The sequence below is a fragment of the Lithobates pipiens genome, unplaced genomic scaffold (assembly GCF_037356315.1).
Source record: "Lithobates pipiens isolate NorthernLeopardFrog02 unplaced genomic scaffold, aLitPip1_a1.2 Scaffold_1, whole genome shotgun sequence".
NCBI lineage: Eukaryota > Metazoa > Chordata > Amphibia > Anura > Ranidae > Lithobates > Lithobates pipiens.
The window spans coordinates 167056331-167073968 of record NW_027507685.1 but is presented as its reverse complement, the minus strand read 5'-3'; the positions used below and the strand labels follow the sequence as shown (position 1 = coordinate 167073968).

At 46.4% G+C, this 17638-nt stretch overlaps 1 protein-coding gene across 1 annotated transcript in view; it reads right to left on the bottom strand.

Annotated features, from left to right (window-relative positions):
• OLFML2A (olfactomedin like 2A) overlaps nt 1–17638 on the bottom strand; it is a 374838-nt gene that overhangs the window by 188631 nt on the left and 168569 nt on the right. The window contains exon 2 of the mRNA XM_077478845.1: nt 10983–11246. Within this exon, the coding sequence (XP_077334971.1) occupies nt 10983–11246 (264 nt within the window). The remainder of the gene's footprint in view (nt 1–10982; nt 11247–17638) is intronic.

Below are 17638 nucleotides of genomic sequence, written 5' to 3'. Positions count from 1 at the left end.
ACATACAGCATACAGTGCTATATTCTGGCAGTGGAATGGGGACTTCCTGTCCCACTCCTGAAACAAAATCAAGATGGAAAGAAAACTGCTCAGCCATTCATAGGAAGTCTTGAAGAACTCCATCTCAGCCAGAGAAAGACTTTTCAAAATTGTTATATTTTACAAACCAGTTTGCTGAGGTCTGAACATGTCTGTCAGACTCCTGCTTGTAACACAGTAATTAAAGCATATATTTTTGGTACAAGGGATTGATATATGCTAATGTATACACAGTGAGTAAGTACCAAGCCTCTCCCACGGTTAGCACTCTCGCCACGTGGTAGGTACAATAATTATTCTCCCCTGGGTACCCAAGGCTGTATCCAACTCCCAGGAAAAAAAAAATTATCTCAGGCCCTAGCCAGACTTGAAAATGAAGGGGCAAACCATCTGTCAGCCGATACAACCAGTGATCCGCCCTGTTCTAAGGGACCCAGGCCACAGCAATGATGGGCTACACATGCCAGCAACCAAACACCAAAGGATCCAGAGCAACAGAGGCACTAAAGATCCTGTCTACCCACAACAACCAGGCAGGCGCCCCAGATGTTTAAACCGCCAAGAGAGCAATACTCAAACCACGGCTGCGTTATGCTGCTACTCTCTATGGATCCTCTGGGTGGCAGGAACACATCTAGATAAAACACAAAAGAGCAAAACCACCCTAGTGTAACGCGGCTTTAATATGGTAAAGTTAAAAACACTACAAATGGTCAAACTCACATTGTGTAAAGATAGATACAGCATAAGGATTCCACTGTGGCCGCACTCCTACAGTATAACCACCTCAAGATCCCGACAGGGGAAGGGGGGCTGTGGATGTTCAACCTAGCTGCCTGGATCCTGGCAGCACATCCGAGGCTATCTACCACCACGCCCGACATGCAGAAGCCTAATGCACATGTGCCGGGTCAAGCCGGCACTGCTCTTAGAGGACACATGAACTCACAAAAGCAGGATACAGAGGGGAACAAAAGTACTAGGGCAGCTTTGCTCTCTTTTTGTGTTTTGTCACCCCACTGCAGGTGAAACCCAGACTTATCACAAGGTGGAATAAACTTAAAAAATTGGAAAATTACAGCTGCATGGCATATTTTGAAAGCAGATTTAAAAGGTGCATAAAAAAAGAAAAAAAATTATTATGAGAATTTAAAAAATTCTAAAAAACAGAATTCCTCCTCCAGAGAAATACAATGTCAATATGGTGAAATTACACTGCTCTGTTATTTTTTAAATTATAAAAAATATTCTACAAAATATCTGGGAAGGCTCTCTGTCATGGTCGGTTCCGAGTTCCAGCAGCCCATGGAAGACTTACCCACAGTGTTGGTCCGTTGAGCGCTAATAGGTCTTCCCGGGCGCGCGTTAGCGCGAACGGACGCACGCGGGTGCGAGCAGGAACGATCGGGCGCACGCGGGTGCGCAAGGTTGCGAACGTGCGCACGCGGGTGCGCGGGGTCACGGACGGTTGCACGGTTTCACGTGGGCGCGAACGGGCACGCCGTGCGACCGTTCTTGGCGCCCAGAGGGCTTCTTAAGTGATTCATTCTAGTGGCCCGTTGCTGTCCTGTCTACAGCGTTCCTGAGAGTTGCCTCTGATTACCTGATTGTTCCTGTCTCTGATCTACTCGGCTTGTTCCTGATTATCCTGCTTGCTGCCAGCCCTGACCCTCGGACTTCCTGACTATTCTTCTGCCTCCTCCTTCGGTACTTCTGCTGCCAGCCTGTTGACGACCTGGCTTGTGTTTGACCCCGCTTCTGCCTGCTGTTCCAGTCCATGTTCTGTGACCGCTGCTGCCTGCCTGCCAGCCGTTCCTGTGTACTCACCTGCTTGCTGCCAGCTGCTGACTTCCAGCCACTCCAGAACCACCTGCCTTTATCCACTGCTGTCTGACGCCAGTTCCTGGACCAAGGCCCACCTACACGGACTTGGCACTTGTGCCCTCTGCCCTCCAGAAACCCTGTTCCCACTCTCAGGGGATCTCGAGCCAGAGGCTTACGAGAGGCCGCTCCCTGCACTCCGGGCTCCTTCCACCAGGTACGTGACAGTACAGGACAGCCATGTCCGAGCCCACGCAGGGAGCCTCTCCAATGGACGAACTTTGCCGCCATCTCGCAGGCCTCACTCAAGCAGTGAAGAGTTTACAGGAGGGTTGCAGTCAACTGGAGGAACGGGTCCAGGCCCTGTCCACCTCCTCTCCTGCTACTTCCGGAAATTCTGCTACTCCTGCTGTAGTGATGCTGCCACCCGAACCCAGGGTGCCTACACCCGAGAGATTTTCCGGAGATCGAGGGAAATTCCGGGCTTTTCGGAACTCATGTGAACTGTTCTTTGCTCTACAGCCGAGGACCTTCTCCCTCGAGGCTACCAAGGTGGGCTATGTGATCTCTCTGCTAACCGGTGAACCTCAGTCTTGGGCCCACCGTCTACTAGAAAAGAAGGATCTCTCCCTTGAAACCTTGGACATCTTCTTCCAGGCCATGTCGCGGTTGTATGAAGATCCACAACTAACCGCCACCGCTGAAGCAGCCCTGCATTCGCTGCAGCAAGGTCGCCGACCTGTAGAGGACTACGTGTCGGAGTTCCGACGCTGGAGCTCCGACACAGACTGGAATAACGCGGCATTACGCTATCAGTTCCGTATGGGCCTATCGGAACCGTTGAAGGACGAGCTCGCCCGAGTGGGCATTCCAGAGACTCTAGAAGCCTTGGTGGAACTGGCGATCCAAATAGACAGGCGGCTGAGAGAACGCCGCCTGGAGCGGTCTTCAACCACTTCTCATCCGGTATGGATGCTCCCTCGGGTCCCCAGCTCTCCTCATCTCACCCCTCCTGTTGTCACCACGACAAGTCAAGACCTCCCTGAGCCCATGCAGCTGGGCTTACTCCGGCCTTCCTTAACGCCTGAAGAACGCCAACGCCGCCGGGAAGGAAATCTCTGCCTCTACTGTGGAGGGTCTGGACACTTCGTGCGCAATTGCCCTGCTAAGCTCCGTAAGTCCCTCTCCGTATCTCCTGCCCTTACGTTAGACTGTCCTAGTGCTGCCTCCCATTTGACTGTGTCCATTTCCTTGTAGCTACCAGGAGGGAACGTCCAGACCAACGCCATTATTGACTCGGGAGCTTGCAGTGGCTTTATGGACCTAACCTTCGCCTCTAAACATAACATCCCTCTTCGGCCCAGGGCAAGGGGACTTTCTATACATCTGGCCGATGGTTCCACCCTCAAGTCCGGACCTGTAACCCAGCAGACTCAGCCCCTGTTAACCACTATTGCCGGGACCCATCAAGAATTACTCTGTCTGGACATTATTACTTCTCCCCTCTTTCCTATCATTCTCGGCATGCCCTGGCTGAGGGCACATAACCCCCTTGTTGACTGGACCTCCGGGGAGTTAAGATTCCCCTCACCTTACTGCCTCCAGCACTGTTTGTCGGGAACCGACCAGGCCTCTTCTTCTTTGCTCTGCCTGGAAGTTGACGCAGAAACCCGCCAAATTGTACCATCTGCCTACCATGATTACCTGGACGTGTTTAGCAAAAAGGGTGCAGAGACCTTACCCCCTCACAGGCCATACGACTGTCCCATTGAATTACTTCCCGGGGCAGAAATTCCTTTTGGGAAAATCTTTCCGCTATCAGAGACTGAGTTGGTGACCTTGAAGTCCTACCTGGACGATAATCTCAGGAAGGGATTTATACGTCCCTCTACTTCACCGGCGGGAGCAGGGATCTTTTTCGTGGAAAAGAAAGACCAGACCCTGCGCCCCTGCGTTGACTACCGGGCCCTTAATAAAATAACTATTAAGAATCGTTATCCCCTACCACTTGTGCCAGAGCTTTTCCAGAGACTGGGGTCAGCGGCAGTATTTTCGAAACTAGATCTCCGGGGGGCCTACAATCTGGTCCGCATCCGTGATGGCGACGAGTGGAAAACTGCCTTTCGTACTCGCTTCGGGCACTTCAAGTACCTGGTCATGCCCTTCGGTTTATGCAACGCTCCCGCCACATTCCAGCACTTTATCAATGATATTTTCAGGGATTACCTAGACCTGTTCGTCATTACCTATTTGGACGACATCCTGATCTTCTCCTCCTCTCTGGCAGAACACCGGGAGCATGTCAGGAAAGTACTATCCCGACTTCGTCTGCACGGGCTATATGCCAAGCCGGAGAAATGTACCTTTGAGCAATCAAGTATTCAATTCCTGGGGCTGGTAATTTCTGTAGATGGCATCGAGATGGACCCTCAGAAAGTCTCCGCTATCCGTGATTGGCCCGCTCCCACTGACAGAAAAGGGGTCCAGCGTTTCATGGGATTCGCAAATTTCTATAGGAAATTTATTAAGGGGTTTTCCACTATTATAGCCCCCATCACCAGACTGACCAGGCAGGGTCTGAAGTTTCAATGGTCCCCAGAGGCTCAGGAAGCCTTCTCTACCCTGAAGGACTTATTTGTGTCGGCTTCCATCCTCAAACATCCTGATCCGACCCGGCCATATATCTTAGAGGTTGATGCCTCTGAGATTGCGGTTGGGGCGATTCTCTCCCAGAGACATGGGCCTAGGGCCCGCTTGCACCCAGTAGCGTTCTTCTCCCGCAAGCTAACCGAAGCAGAGGCAAATTATGATGTCGGGGATCGAGAGCTATTGGCCATTAAAGTGGCCCTTGAGGAATGGCGCTATCTGCTGGAGGGGGCTACGCATCCAATCCTCATTTACACGGATCACAGAAACCTGGAATACTTGAAGCCTGCCAAGAGGTTGAAGCCACGCCAGGCCAGATGGGCTCTTTTCTTTTCCCGGTTTTTGTTCCACATAACTTATCGCCCGGGTTCCAAGAATACCAAACCGGACGCCCTGTCCCGAATGTTCAACGAGCCAGAGACCTCTCCACATCCGGATACCATTCTGACCTCAGGGAACTTTCTTCTTCTTCAAGCTGATTTGTTGTCCCTGATTAAGCAAGTCTCCGTTGGTGCCACTCCTCCACCTAACGTCACACTTCTGGCCCAAGATGAACTTCTCTGGCATGAAGGCAAAATTTTTGTCCCCCAGGAGGCTCGGGTGCCAGTCCTCAGTGCATGCCATGACCACCCGTTGGCCGGCCATTTCGGCGCCCTCAAGACCACCGAGTTGGTCCAGCGCACCTTTTGGTGGCCCCAGTTGAGATCCGACTGTAAAAGATACGTGGAGGCTTGTGCCATTTGCATCCGTAATAAAAGCAGCAAGTCCAGGGCCTGGGGCCTGATGAAACCATTACCTGTTCCAGAGAGGCCTTGGCGGATGATTTCGATGGATTTCATCGTAGAGCTTCCCCCATCAGAAGGCTACTCCACAATCTTCGTGGTAGTAGATAGGCTAACCAAGATGGCCCACTTCTTGCCGATGAAGGGCACCCCTTCCGCTGCAGAGACCGCTGAGGTTTTTATTAAAGAGATCGTGAGGCTGCATGGTGTCCCCGCAAACATTATCTCGGATCGGGGTGTGCAGTTCACGTCCAAGTTCTGGAGAGCACTCTGCAGGGCCTTGAAAATTGATCTCTGTCTCTCGTCTGCCTACCACCCACAGACCAATGGGCAAACAGAACGGACGAACCAGACGCTGGAGCAGTACCTACGCTGCTTCTCGTCCTTTTCTCAGGACAACTGGGCTTCCTTGCTCCCGTTAGCGGAGTTCGCTTATAACAACTCCATCCACTCTGCCACAAGTCAGTCTCCGTTCTTCGCCAATTTCGGCTTCCACCCCTCATTCTTGTCCCAAGACCTGCCTGAAAGCCCGGTACCAGCAGTCCAGGAGAATATCGACTTCTTCAGTGCCAACAACAAACTTCTGCAGGAGACCATGGCAAAGACCCAAAGACATAATAAAGAAGTCTTTGACAGGAGGAGAAGGGGGGAGCTTGAACTCAAGGTTGGGGACCAGGTGTGGCTCTCCACGTTGAATCTGAAGATGGCCTGCCCTACTAAGAAGTTGGGACTAAGGTTTGTGGGTCCCTTCCCAATTGTAAAGAAAATAAACGATGTAGCATTTGAGCTGAAACTGCCAGAGTCGTTCCGGGTTCACCCCGTATTCCATGTGGCGTTACTCAAGCTAGCCGTCCCGGACCCCTTTGTCAGTCGGAGGATTGTCCCACCTGAACCTGTGATCGTCGACGGTGAAGTCGAGTACGAGGTGGAGTCTATCTTGGACTGCAGGCGTAGACAGAATCAAGTTCAATTCCTGGTAAAGTGGAAAGGGTACGGACCTGAAGAGAATTCTTGGGAACCTGAATCCAACATTCATGCCAGGAGGCTGATTCTCGCCTTCAGAAGGGCCCATCCTAGTAAAATGGCCCAATTGGGCATCCGGAGGCTGCCCCTTGGGGGGGGCAATGTCATGGTCGGTTCCGAGTTCCAGCAGCCCATGGAAGACTTACCCACAGTGTTGGTCCGTTGAGCGCTAATAGGTCTTCCCGGGCGCGCGTTAGCGCGAACGGACGCACGCGGGTGCGAGCAGGAACGATCGGGCGCACGCGGGTGCGCAAGGTTGCGAACGTGCGCACGCGGGTGCGCGGGGTCACGGACGGTTGCACGGTTTCACGTGGGCGCGAACGGGCACGCCGTGCGACCGTTCTTGGCGCCCAGAGGGCTTCTTAAGTGATTCATTCTAGTGGTCCGTTGCTGTCCTGTCTACAGCGTTCCTGAGAGTTGCCTCTGATTACCTGATTGTTCCTGTCTCTGATCTACTCGGCTTGTTCCTGATTATCCTGCTTGCTGCCAGCCCTGACCCTCGGACTTCCTGACTATTCTTCTGCCTCCTCCTTCGGTACTTCTGCTGCCAGCCCGTTGACGACCCGGCTTGTGTTTGACCCCGCTTCTGCCTGCTGTTCCAGTCCGTGTTCTGTGACCGCTGCTGCCTGCCTGCCAGCCGTTCCTGTGTACTCACCTGCTTGCTGCCAGCTGCTGACTTCCAGCCACTCCAGAACCACCTGCCTTTATCCACTGCTGTCTGACGCCAGTTCCTGGACCAAGGCCCACCTACACAGACTTGGCACTTGTGCCCTGTGCCCTCCAGAAACCCTGTTCCCACTCTCAGGGGATCTCGAGCCAGAGGCTTACGAGAGGCCGCTCCCTGCACTCCGGGCTCCTTCCACCAGGTACGTGACACTCTCTCTAGGAGGTTGAGGTATTTTCCCAGTATTTTAATAACAATATAACAGGACTGAGCACCAGTACAAAGAAGGGCAACAAAGCTAATAGTCTGGAGGATATTAGTATTATTAGTTATGAAGAAAGGTTGCAAGCACTGAACTTAATCCCTCTAGGATTTCAATTTACAAATACCATACTGGTTACCCCATAATAGGGATAAAACTTTTTTGCGGAAGGGAGTTTAGTAAGACATGTGGCCACTCACTAAAATTAGAAGAAAATAGGTTTATTACTGTATGAGCGGCAAGGATGCGGAGTTCCATTCTACAAGTGGTGGTTTCAGCGGGCATCGATAGTTTAAAAAAACTATTAGATAAGTACCTGAACAACTGCAACATACAGGGATATACAATGAAATACTAACATATAATCACACCCATAGGTTGGACTTGATGGACTTGTGTCTTTTTTCAAACCCTCTACTATGTAACTATGTAGTATGGACATTTTAATTCAACATCTTTTGTGCGCATTTGAGCGTCTTGAGTGTCTTATGGCACTTTTGTTTTTGTTGTTACGCTCATGATAAATAAATGAGCTTATAAAACTTTTGGGTACAGCCCAATACATTATGATCTCAGATCTGACAACCCATAAGTAATTCGCTATTTAAAAAAACATTATAATATCCCTATTATGGCTCTCCAACTAAACTGCCAATTATGATTGAAGTTTGGCCAGCTGAGTTACCCACTGCTTTTTGTTTATTTCTAGTTTCTATGTCTTGTTTCTTGCTATCAGATTTCCCAAAGCATACACTATACTACATTATATGGAATGTGATTGTCCCTGTACCATGTGATCACTGTTGCAATCACAGTGATCACAGTCAGCAACAGTAACAATGTATTTCATACATGAGGCCATTGTTTACTACTTTGATCTCTCTGATCTGGTCAAAGTGATCACATGGTAAAAGTTAAATCACAGCGGGCCTGTACCAAATGATAGCCGCGGCCATTCACAGCAATCACAGTAGGGAACATCATGAATAATGTCAAAGACCATTAAAGACAGATTGCCTATACAGATGTTGTGGATCCATGAATGGAACCTAGAGAGTCTAGATTAGGCACTCTTAGGCCGCGTACACACGGGCGGACTGTTCGCCCAACCTTGTCCGCTCCAGGAGAAGAAGAAGAACAAGAACGGAAGGCGGCGGCGGCGGCGACAGAAGACCGGGCCACCGCCTGTAAAAGAGCTACAAGAAGGCGCGGTGGCCCGGCAGAAGAACCGAAGGCGGCGACAGAAGAACGGAAGACGGCGACAGAAGACCGGGCCACCGGACCAGGCGCGGTGGCCCGGCAGAAGAACCGAAGAGGGGGACAAGACCCCCGAAGTCGGGAGAAGAGGCCGGCGGCGGGGAGGAAGAAAGCCGGACTCCTCCGCTAGCAAAAGAGCTACACACACATAGCGGAGGAGTCCGGCGAGAAGACCCCCGAAGACGGAAGACCCCCGGAGCTGTGCAATAAAATATTTTTTCTCTGTGTTGTGTTTTTTATTGTACTTTAGTTCACAGGTGAATGGGTAGGGGTACATTGTACCCCATACTCATTCACATAGGGTGGGGGGCCGGTATCCGGGGGCCCCCTTCTTAAAGGGGGCTCCCGGATTCCGATAAGCCCCCCGCCCGCAGACCCCGACAACCAACGGCCAGGGTTGTCGGGAAGAGGCCCTTGTCCTCATCAACATGGGGACAAGGTGCTTTGGGGTGGGGGGGCCGCGCGGCCCCCCCTTCCCCAAGGCACCCCCCATGTTGAGGGCACGCGGCCTGGTACGGCTCAGGAGGGGGGGCGCGCTCGCTCGCCCCCCTTTCCTGGCCGGCCGGGTAGCGTGCTCGGACAAGGGTCTGGTGTGGACTTTTTCGGCGTTGGGGCGTTGGGGTTCCCCTTTAAGCCCATTACAGGCGGCGGAGCCCGCGACGTCTCCTTCGCGGGCCCCGCCTACCTGTACACGCGCTCGAAATGGGCGGATTTGCCTCCGCCTTACGTGGGCGAGTCCGTTCATTTCAAAAGTTGAGCGAACTGTTTGCCCAACCTTGTTCGTCAAACAGTCCGCTCGTGTGTGGGCAAGTCCGCTCATGCAAATTTTGAGCGGACTGTTTGATGAAACTGTTTGCCGAACAAGGTTGGGCGAACAGTCCGCCCGTGTGTACGCGGCCTTAAGCCTCATACACATGATCGGACTTTGTACAAACTTTCCTGTGGATTTTTGTACAAAGGGTTGTCGGCCGAGAACTTGTATTGCATACACACGACAGGACTTTTTCAGCCAACTACACACGGTCGGACGTTGCTCCAAAACAGCTCATTTGCAGGTTTTTTGTAAAAAAGTCTGATCGTGTGTACGGGCCTTTAGAGCGACTGCAATTCCACGTGCACTTTCGTAAATAACCCCCAATGTGTTTTAGTTGTTACAGTTATAACAAAATATATCACAAAATGACTTTAAATATGACAAATTTTCTTACTTTGTTGCTAATTAATCATTAGATCATTTTGTAAACTTGAACAACCTGTATTGTTTACCTCTCAGAACAGCCCTCTCGGGTTGATTGGGAGGACCAGCTACCAGCATTGTCAACCATCTATAAACTACCTGTGTTACCTTGTTAAAATATTTGTCCTCTTCTCTATTATTGAGAGACCTTACCTCCCATATGTTAAGTTAAATGATTTATTACTACTGTTTTGATATGACTCTTCTTTGTAACACCATTTCTGTATAATTCAATAAAATACTTGGAAAAGATGATAAAAGATTATAAAAAAAAATGCTTACATTTTTTTTTTTTTTACATACTGCCACCAGAGCAAGCACAGTTTCACTATGGTGGCATTGTACTGCTATAATGGTGATCAATGGCTGCCTGCTCTGATGTCACTGTATATCAGTGCTGCTAGGAATTGCCTTTGATTTCTACCATAGCAGTACAATGTCACCAAACCAGTACTACTGGTCTATATCCCTAATCACCGCTGCACCAGTCCGTGTCCCTAATCACCGATGCCCAATCACAGTGTCCCTAATCAATGCCACAGCAGTCACTGTCCCCAATCAGTGCCATACCAGTAATATTGTCCTTAATCACCGCGACACTAGTCATATTGTCCCTGATCACTGCCACACCAGTCCCAGTGTCCCTGATCACCATCACACCAGTTCTAGTGTCCCTGAAAAAAAATGAAAAATAACTGGGTCTGGAATGGCGTGAAACAGTCTGAACTTGAAGTGGTTAAACAGTTTTTTTTGTTTGTTTTGTTTTTTTGCAGCACTACAAAAAGACTGTTAGGCATATAGGGTTAAACTCAATGCTGGCCAGGATGACCAGAAACTGTGAGGGCAAAGAATCTACACTACGGACAAATTCTCTTTACTGCATAATCTGCATCTGGGACTCTGTGACTAGCGTCAACAATTCTAAAGTCTCTTCTTGTATTGATTTGATGTCAGCTTTTCTTGACTAGAAATGTTACATTACCTCTATAAGCCGTAATAATACAATGATAGATATGCATTATCTTCACATGCATACAGATTTTCTATGTTTAAAATGTTTCAACATCCCCAACAGGTTTACAATAAATTCATATAGTTGTGATGGCCAGGCGTCTACAAACTTCTGGCTACATATTAGAACTGGCAGCATATCCAACAATTCTACATTTGACCAAAACAAAATTATCAGTTATTTTTAGGTGTACTGATAATTTTCATTTTAGATGAAGGTTATTTTTTGGGATAATATACCTTGAATAACTCAGGGGCCTGTTTCTTTATTTTCTCCATTTTCCATTCATTTTCACAAGGGTTGAGAGATGTGGGGGGTGCAGTACAGGAACACTTGCAGTCTGATCCTGAACTCACTGTCTCGACTGCATAATAATCTTCCACTTGCATTTTTCCATCTTTAATACGGGCGCAAGCCTCTTTGCTCAAGGGCCTCATGATACATTTGCATCGACAGTCTGAGCCTTCTGAAACCATCTGCACATGGTCTGTATCTCCGAATATCTGAAATATGGATTTAATTATAATCAGCAAACATGGACAATTTATATGAAAGAAGTACAAATTCTGCAGCCATAACTACTCAAACAGATGTCATCAGATCGAGTGATGATGGAACTTTGTGCCATAGCTCATCATCTTGCCTGCCTGTTCCTAAAATCCTGAAATGACAGTAACTGCAGTAATACATAAACCTGACTGTGATGTCATCAAAACTACTTTGCATAAATAAAGCACAAATAGAATGTACATGTTTAATAGTCCACTTTCACGAAATGTAAAGATCAATAATTCTTTGAGGTTAATAATTAATGATAACATTCAGTATATACATTTTTCCCATACCTATATTTATATATATGATATGAACTTAGAGGAAATTTGGTTACACTGCTGCATACAAGAGGATTTGGACACTGGTAGACAAAAAAAAAGAAAAAAAAAAGTGACCAGCCTGGTATAACCCCTCCAACTCCCGGAATGCTTCAGTTTTTTGCTAGTGTATTAGATAGATGTTATTGTTGGTAAGGTTGAATAATTGAGACATCAGTCCATCCAGTTCAACCTAAGTATGTGTGTGTGTGTGTTTAGGTTAATTCCATTTTTCATATCCCTACACATTTCTTTCACTAAGAAACACATCTAAAAACATTTTTTATTTTATCCACACTCCACTGCTGAGAAAAGTTTTACCATTTTTACTGGACATCTGTTTTTTCAAGATTTTTATTTTCTTCAACAAAGACTTCATCTACACTATGCTTGCTTAACGTGGCTGCAAAGGCTCAAGGATTTTTACCTTCATGCATTTTAGGGGAGGCTGCTGTGTGCAGCAGCCTCCCCTAACAATAATATATAATAATAATAGATGATAGACTTAGAGTTAATTGCAAATTTCTGACACATACTGTATATTATAGAATATAAAGTTTGTGTCAGGAATTTTAGTATACATTGGTACCTAAAGTCCCACCACAAAAATGTAGTTCCTATATATTGTTATTAATTGGGATGTTGGCATGAGTTCCACCATGTCTTTTTATATTGTGTTGCCTATAGCAGTTTACAACAAATTCCTCCCCAATACCCACCACTGATGGATCAGCTCCATTTGAAGGTGTGATTCTACAGAAGAGGATGAAGATTATCAATATAAGCAGATCCTCCACTTCCACCTACATCCTATTTTACTCCCATAATTGGGCCCCAAAATACACTTTTGTTATTCTAGACATGACATTAAAGACATTATATTCTTTTAGTCTCTGTAAGCCTGGAGGATGGGGTAAATGGTTTAATCTCTGTAATTGCAGTCGAAACTAAACTAAGCAGGGCAATAACTTCTCTGCAGTATGTGGAAACCTTGCAAGGAGATCTGAACAAATGAATGGGGTGGACAACTACATGGCAAATGAAGTTCAATGTAGAAAAAGGTAAACGAATGCATTTGGGAAAAATATGAATGCAATCTACTCACTAGGGGGTGAAACTCTGGGGTAATCTAGGTTGGAAAATGACCTGGGGGTCCTAGTAGACGATAGGCTAAGCAATGGCATGCAATGCCAAGCTGCTGCTAACAAAGCAAACAGAATATTGTCATGCATTAAGAAGGAGATTAACTCCAGGCATAAAGCGATAATTCTCCCGCTCTACAAGACTCTGGTCCGGCCTCACCTGGAATATGCTGTCCAGTTCTTGGCACCAGTCCTCAGGAAGTATGTACTGGAAATGGAGCGAGTACAAAGAAGGGCAACAAAGCTAATAAAGGGTCTGGAGGATATTAGTTATGAAGAAAGGTTGCAAGCACTGAACTTATTCTCTCTGGAGAAGAGACACTTGAGAGGGGATATGATTTCAATTTACAAATACCTTACTGGTGACTACACAATAAAACTTTTTTGTGGAAGGGAGTTCAATAAGACACGTGGCCACTCATTAAAAATTAGAAGAAAAGAGGTTTAAAGTTAAACTGTGTAGAGTGATCTTTACTGTAAGAGCAACAGGATGTGGAATTCCCTTCTACAGGCGGTGGTATCAGCGGGGAGCATTGATAGTTTAAAAAAACTATTAGATAAGCACCTGAACGACCACAACATACAGGGGTATACAATGTAGTACTGACATATAATCACACACATAGGTTGGACTTGATGGACTTGTGTCTTTTTTTCAATCTCACCTACTATGTAACTATGTAAGCCTCTGATCATTGGCTTTTCGTAAATTATTTTTCAAAGTGTATAAACTAAAAATATATTTTTACTAACACATGATTACTACTTCAAATCCCGTGTGATATTTATTTAGTCATAATCTGGCATTAAGAAAATAATCCTTTGTCAAGTTTGTCTATTTCTTTACTGCATGCTTTTGGATGATTTCTCCCAGATCATTTTGTCACTCAGAAGTAAAAAATTAACATGAATGTTGCAAGAGTTTCTAAGCTTCTATAAAGGTTTCTGAATGTGTATTATAGCCTAGTTTATGACATGCTCATAACATGAGCTTCACTTTATGTTAGTGTTTTTATGAATGGCTTATTCCACATTATTCAGGGGTCAAGTCCTGGGAAAAAAGTGTGGGAACTCACCCAAGATGCCCCCCCCCCCTCAAAAATAAAAAAGTGTGTGTGTGTGTGTGTGTGTGTGTGTGTGTGTATATATATATATATATATATATAAAAATTTACATACAATAAACAAATATAGAACAGATGTAACAACAAAATTATTTAACCTGTATGCTATACTAACAAAAAAAACACTACAATGTGTGATGATGGTTCCCTCGCAGGGAATTTCTAACCCAAGTTGCAATGACTGGGGGCCAGGGCTGGACTGGGACAAAAATTTGGCCCTGGACTTCGTCCAGACCGGCCCACTTTAATTTTGCAAACACACACAAAAACAGTATATAAATTATACGCAATTGCGCAAAAAAAATACCGTTACCGATACCAGTGACCAGTGGCAGTAAATTCATTCATCATTTACCATGACCAGTAGCATTAAATTATTCATCATTTACTGTGAAAAGTGGCATTAAATTATTCATCATTTACCGTGACCAGTGGCAGTAAATTCATTCATCATTTACCATGACCAGTAGCATTAAATTATTCATCATTTACTGTGAAAAGTGGCATTAAATTATTCATCATTTACTGTGAAAAGTGGCATTAAATTATTCATCATTTACTGTGACCAGTGGCATTAAATTATCAATCAGTTGCCATGACCAGTGGCATTAAATTATTCATCATTTACCGTGACCAGTGGCATTAAATTATTCATCAGTCACCGTGACCAGTGACATTAAATTCATTCATCAGTTAACGTGGCCAGTGGCAGTAAATTCATTCATCAGTTACCGTGGCCAGTGGCAGTAAATTCATTCATCAGTTACCGTGGCCAGTGGCAGTAAATTCATTAATCAGTTAACGTGGCCAATGGCAGTAAATTCATTCATCAGTTACTGTGACCAGTGGCAGTAAATTCATTCATCAGGTACCATGACCAGTGGCATTAAATTATTCATCAGTTACCATGACAAGTAGCAGTAAATTATTCATCAGCTACCGTGACCAGTGGCAGTAAATTCATTCATTAGGTACCATGACCAGTGGCAGTAAATTCATTCATTAGGTACCATGACCAGTGGCACCATGATAAATTCATTCATCAGGTACCATGGCCAGTGGCATTAAATTATTCATCAGTTACCGTGACCAGTGGCAGTAAATTCATTCATTAGGTACCATGACCAGTGGCAGTAAATTCATTCATTAGGTACCATGACCAGTGGCACCATGATAAATTCATTCATCAGGTACCATGGCCAGTGGCATTAAATTATTCATCAGTTACCGTGACCAGTGGCAGTAAATTCATTCATCAGGTACCATGACCAGTGGCAGTAAATTTACCCCTACCCCTTCCCCCCGCCATGCTGCATATTACAGAAATCACAGACACTGACAGTAACAGACTCAGCTTATTATTAATCATGCTGCCATACAGCCTGCATCCCATTTAGCATCCAATTAGCTTATTTAGTGCTTATTTGTTACTTGATTCCCTCTGATCGACTTGTCTTTCTCCCTGTCTGTGCTGCTGTCTGGACAAGCAAGGAATTTTCTGGCTCCTCCTCGGTGGCGCTGGCTCCTCTTGGTTGTATTTACAGGCAGCTGAGCTTGGGCAGCAGCTCGCTACGCTCCTCCCATGTCCCAGGGCCGCCTCCGCCCTCCGGCTGTGAGTGACGTCATGGCACCGGGACAAGGAGGCTGTAATGTTAGGGGGAGTGAGTGGCAGCATCAAGAGGGGATGGTGCTGCAGCTTGTGTGCCGGGTGCAATAGCGGAGCCGCCGCCGGCGTTATTGTAACACACAATACAAACACGGAGAGAGAAGTGTAGTGAGTCAGTGACACTGACACACTGTCTGACAACCGGCCCACTGAGCCAATCGGTAGTCCCGATGGCCAGTACAGGCCTGCTGGGGGCCCCTCACGCACCATGTTTCTAAGCAGGCTCTGATATGTGAGGACCTTCCTGCCCCAAGGTGTCTGCATACATGTGTTAGTCTGTGCAGAAAAGTGAGGCCGGGAGGGCTCAGTGTGCCAGCCTGGGGCCCCTCTCAGGTTGCTTGTATTGATTGTGCAAAGTGGGGCCTGGGTTGCTCACTCCTCAGTGCCTATCAAATGCAGCCTGATCAGTGCCCATCAAATGCAACCTTAAACCTTACCAGTGCCCATCAAATGCAGCCTTACCAGTGCCCATCAAATGCAGCCTTACCTGTGCCCATTAAATGCAGTCTCATCAGTGCCCAGCAATGCAGCCTGACCAGTGCCCATCGGCCACTGTAACAAGGTCCAGCTTTCTATAATACACATCACACTGATTACATTTGCTGGCATTGTTCCACCTATCACTGGAGTCTAGCAACTGAAGGAGGATGGGCGTGCTGGGATGATGCCTCCAATGTGTGGCCCCGGGGCTGACCGCTTGCCGTTGGCATGGACGCCCTCCCCTTCCCGCACACCCACACTGCCTGCCACAGCTCGCAGTCCTACAGGAAAGGAGTTCCTGCTGTGAAAAAAGCACAGGAATACTGTTCCCATGCGTTCCCGCAAGACTCAAGCCCTGTATCTATTGCCTCTTTGGATAGGGTGTGGAACACCTCTGTTTTTTGTTTTGTTTTTCTGCCGATTGAATGACCATGCAATGCTGTACCCAAACTAAATTTATATAATCTTTTTCACACAAATAGAATTGGTCATAATTAATCATTACTGTTTTTTTTTTTTTTGTTTTTTTAGATAAACGAAAAAAGACTGAACATTTTGAAAAATACGATATTTTTTACTTTCTGCTATAAAACATATCCAATTAAAAAAAACAAATATATTCATAAATTTGGCCAAAATACATTCTGCTACATGTTTTTGATAAAAAATCCCAATAAGTATATATTGTTTGGTTTGCGTGAAAGTTAAAGCGCTTACAAACTATGGTATATATACACTGTTTATTTTTTATATACTAGTAATGGTGGCGATCAATGACTTATAATGCCTCATACGATCGGATTTCTCGTCGGAAAAAGATATGATGGGATTCCGCTCAAGGTCACGCAAAAGTTCTCTGAAACTACGACTGTCAACGCGGTCATGTACAACACTAGAACGAGCCGAGATAATGAAGTTCAATGCTTCCGAGCATGTGTCAAATTGTTTCCGAGCATGCATAGGAATTTTGCACGTCGGAATTGCCACAGACGATCACATTTTTGGATAGGAACTTTTCCCGACCGAAAAATTGAGACCATGCTCTCAATCTTTTGCTGGCTGGAATTCGGCTACCAAAAGACTGATGGAGCATACACACGGTCGCATTTTCCAACTAAAAACTCTCATCGGTCATTTGCGGGCCGAAATTCCAATCATGTGTATGCAGCATAATGGGACTGCAATATTGTGCCAAGAAATCTGACACTAACTGATGCTAGGGGGAATTGACTAACTGCCACTGACATCACCAGTGACATTAATACAGTGATCAGTGATAATACTATACAGTGTCACTGTATTAATGACACTGGTTGGGAAGGAATTAACATCTAGGGCGATCAAGGGGTTAAATATTTGCCTAATGACGATCCCTGCTTTTCATGGGTGAGAAACTGACAGATTGCTTCCTTTGCAGAGAGCTCTGTGTTTACCAACGTAAGAGCTCTAGGCTGTGATTGCATTATTCCCAATGCACACGTTTCTGTAGAAATCACTGTATAAGTGGGCGCTGAAGCAACCACCAGCTGGAACCATAAATAGTCAGAGAGAAAAAATGTCACCAGCACACCATGGATCTCTAGATTCGGTCCAAAGCTTTATTCAGTTCGG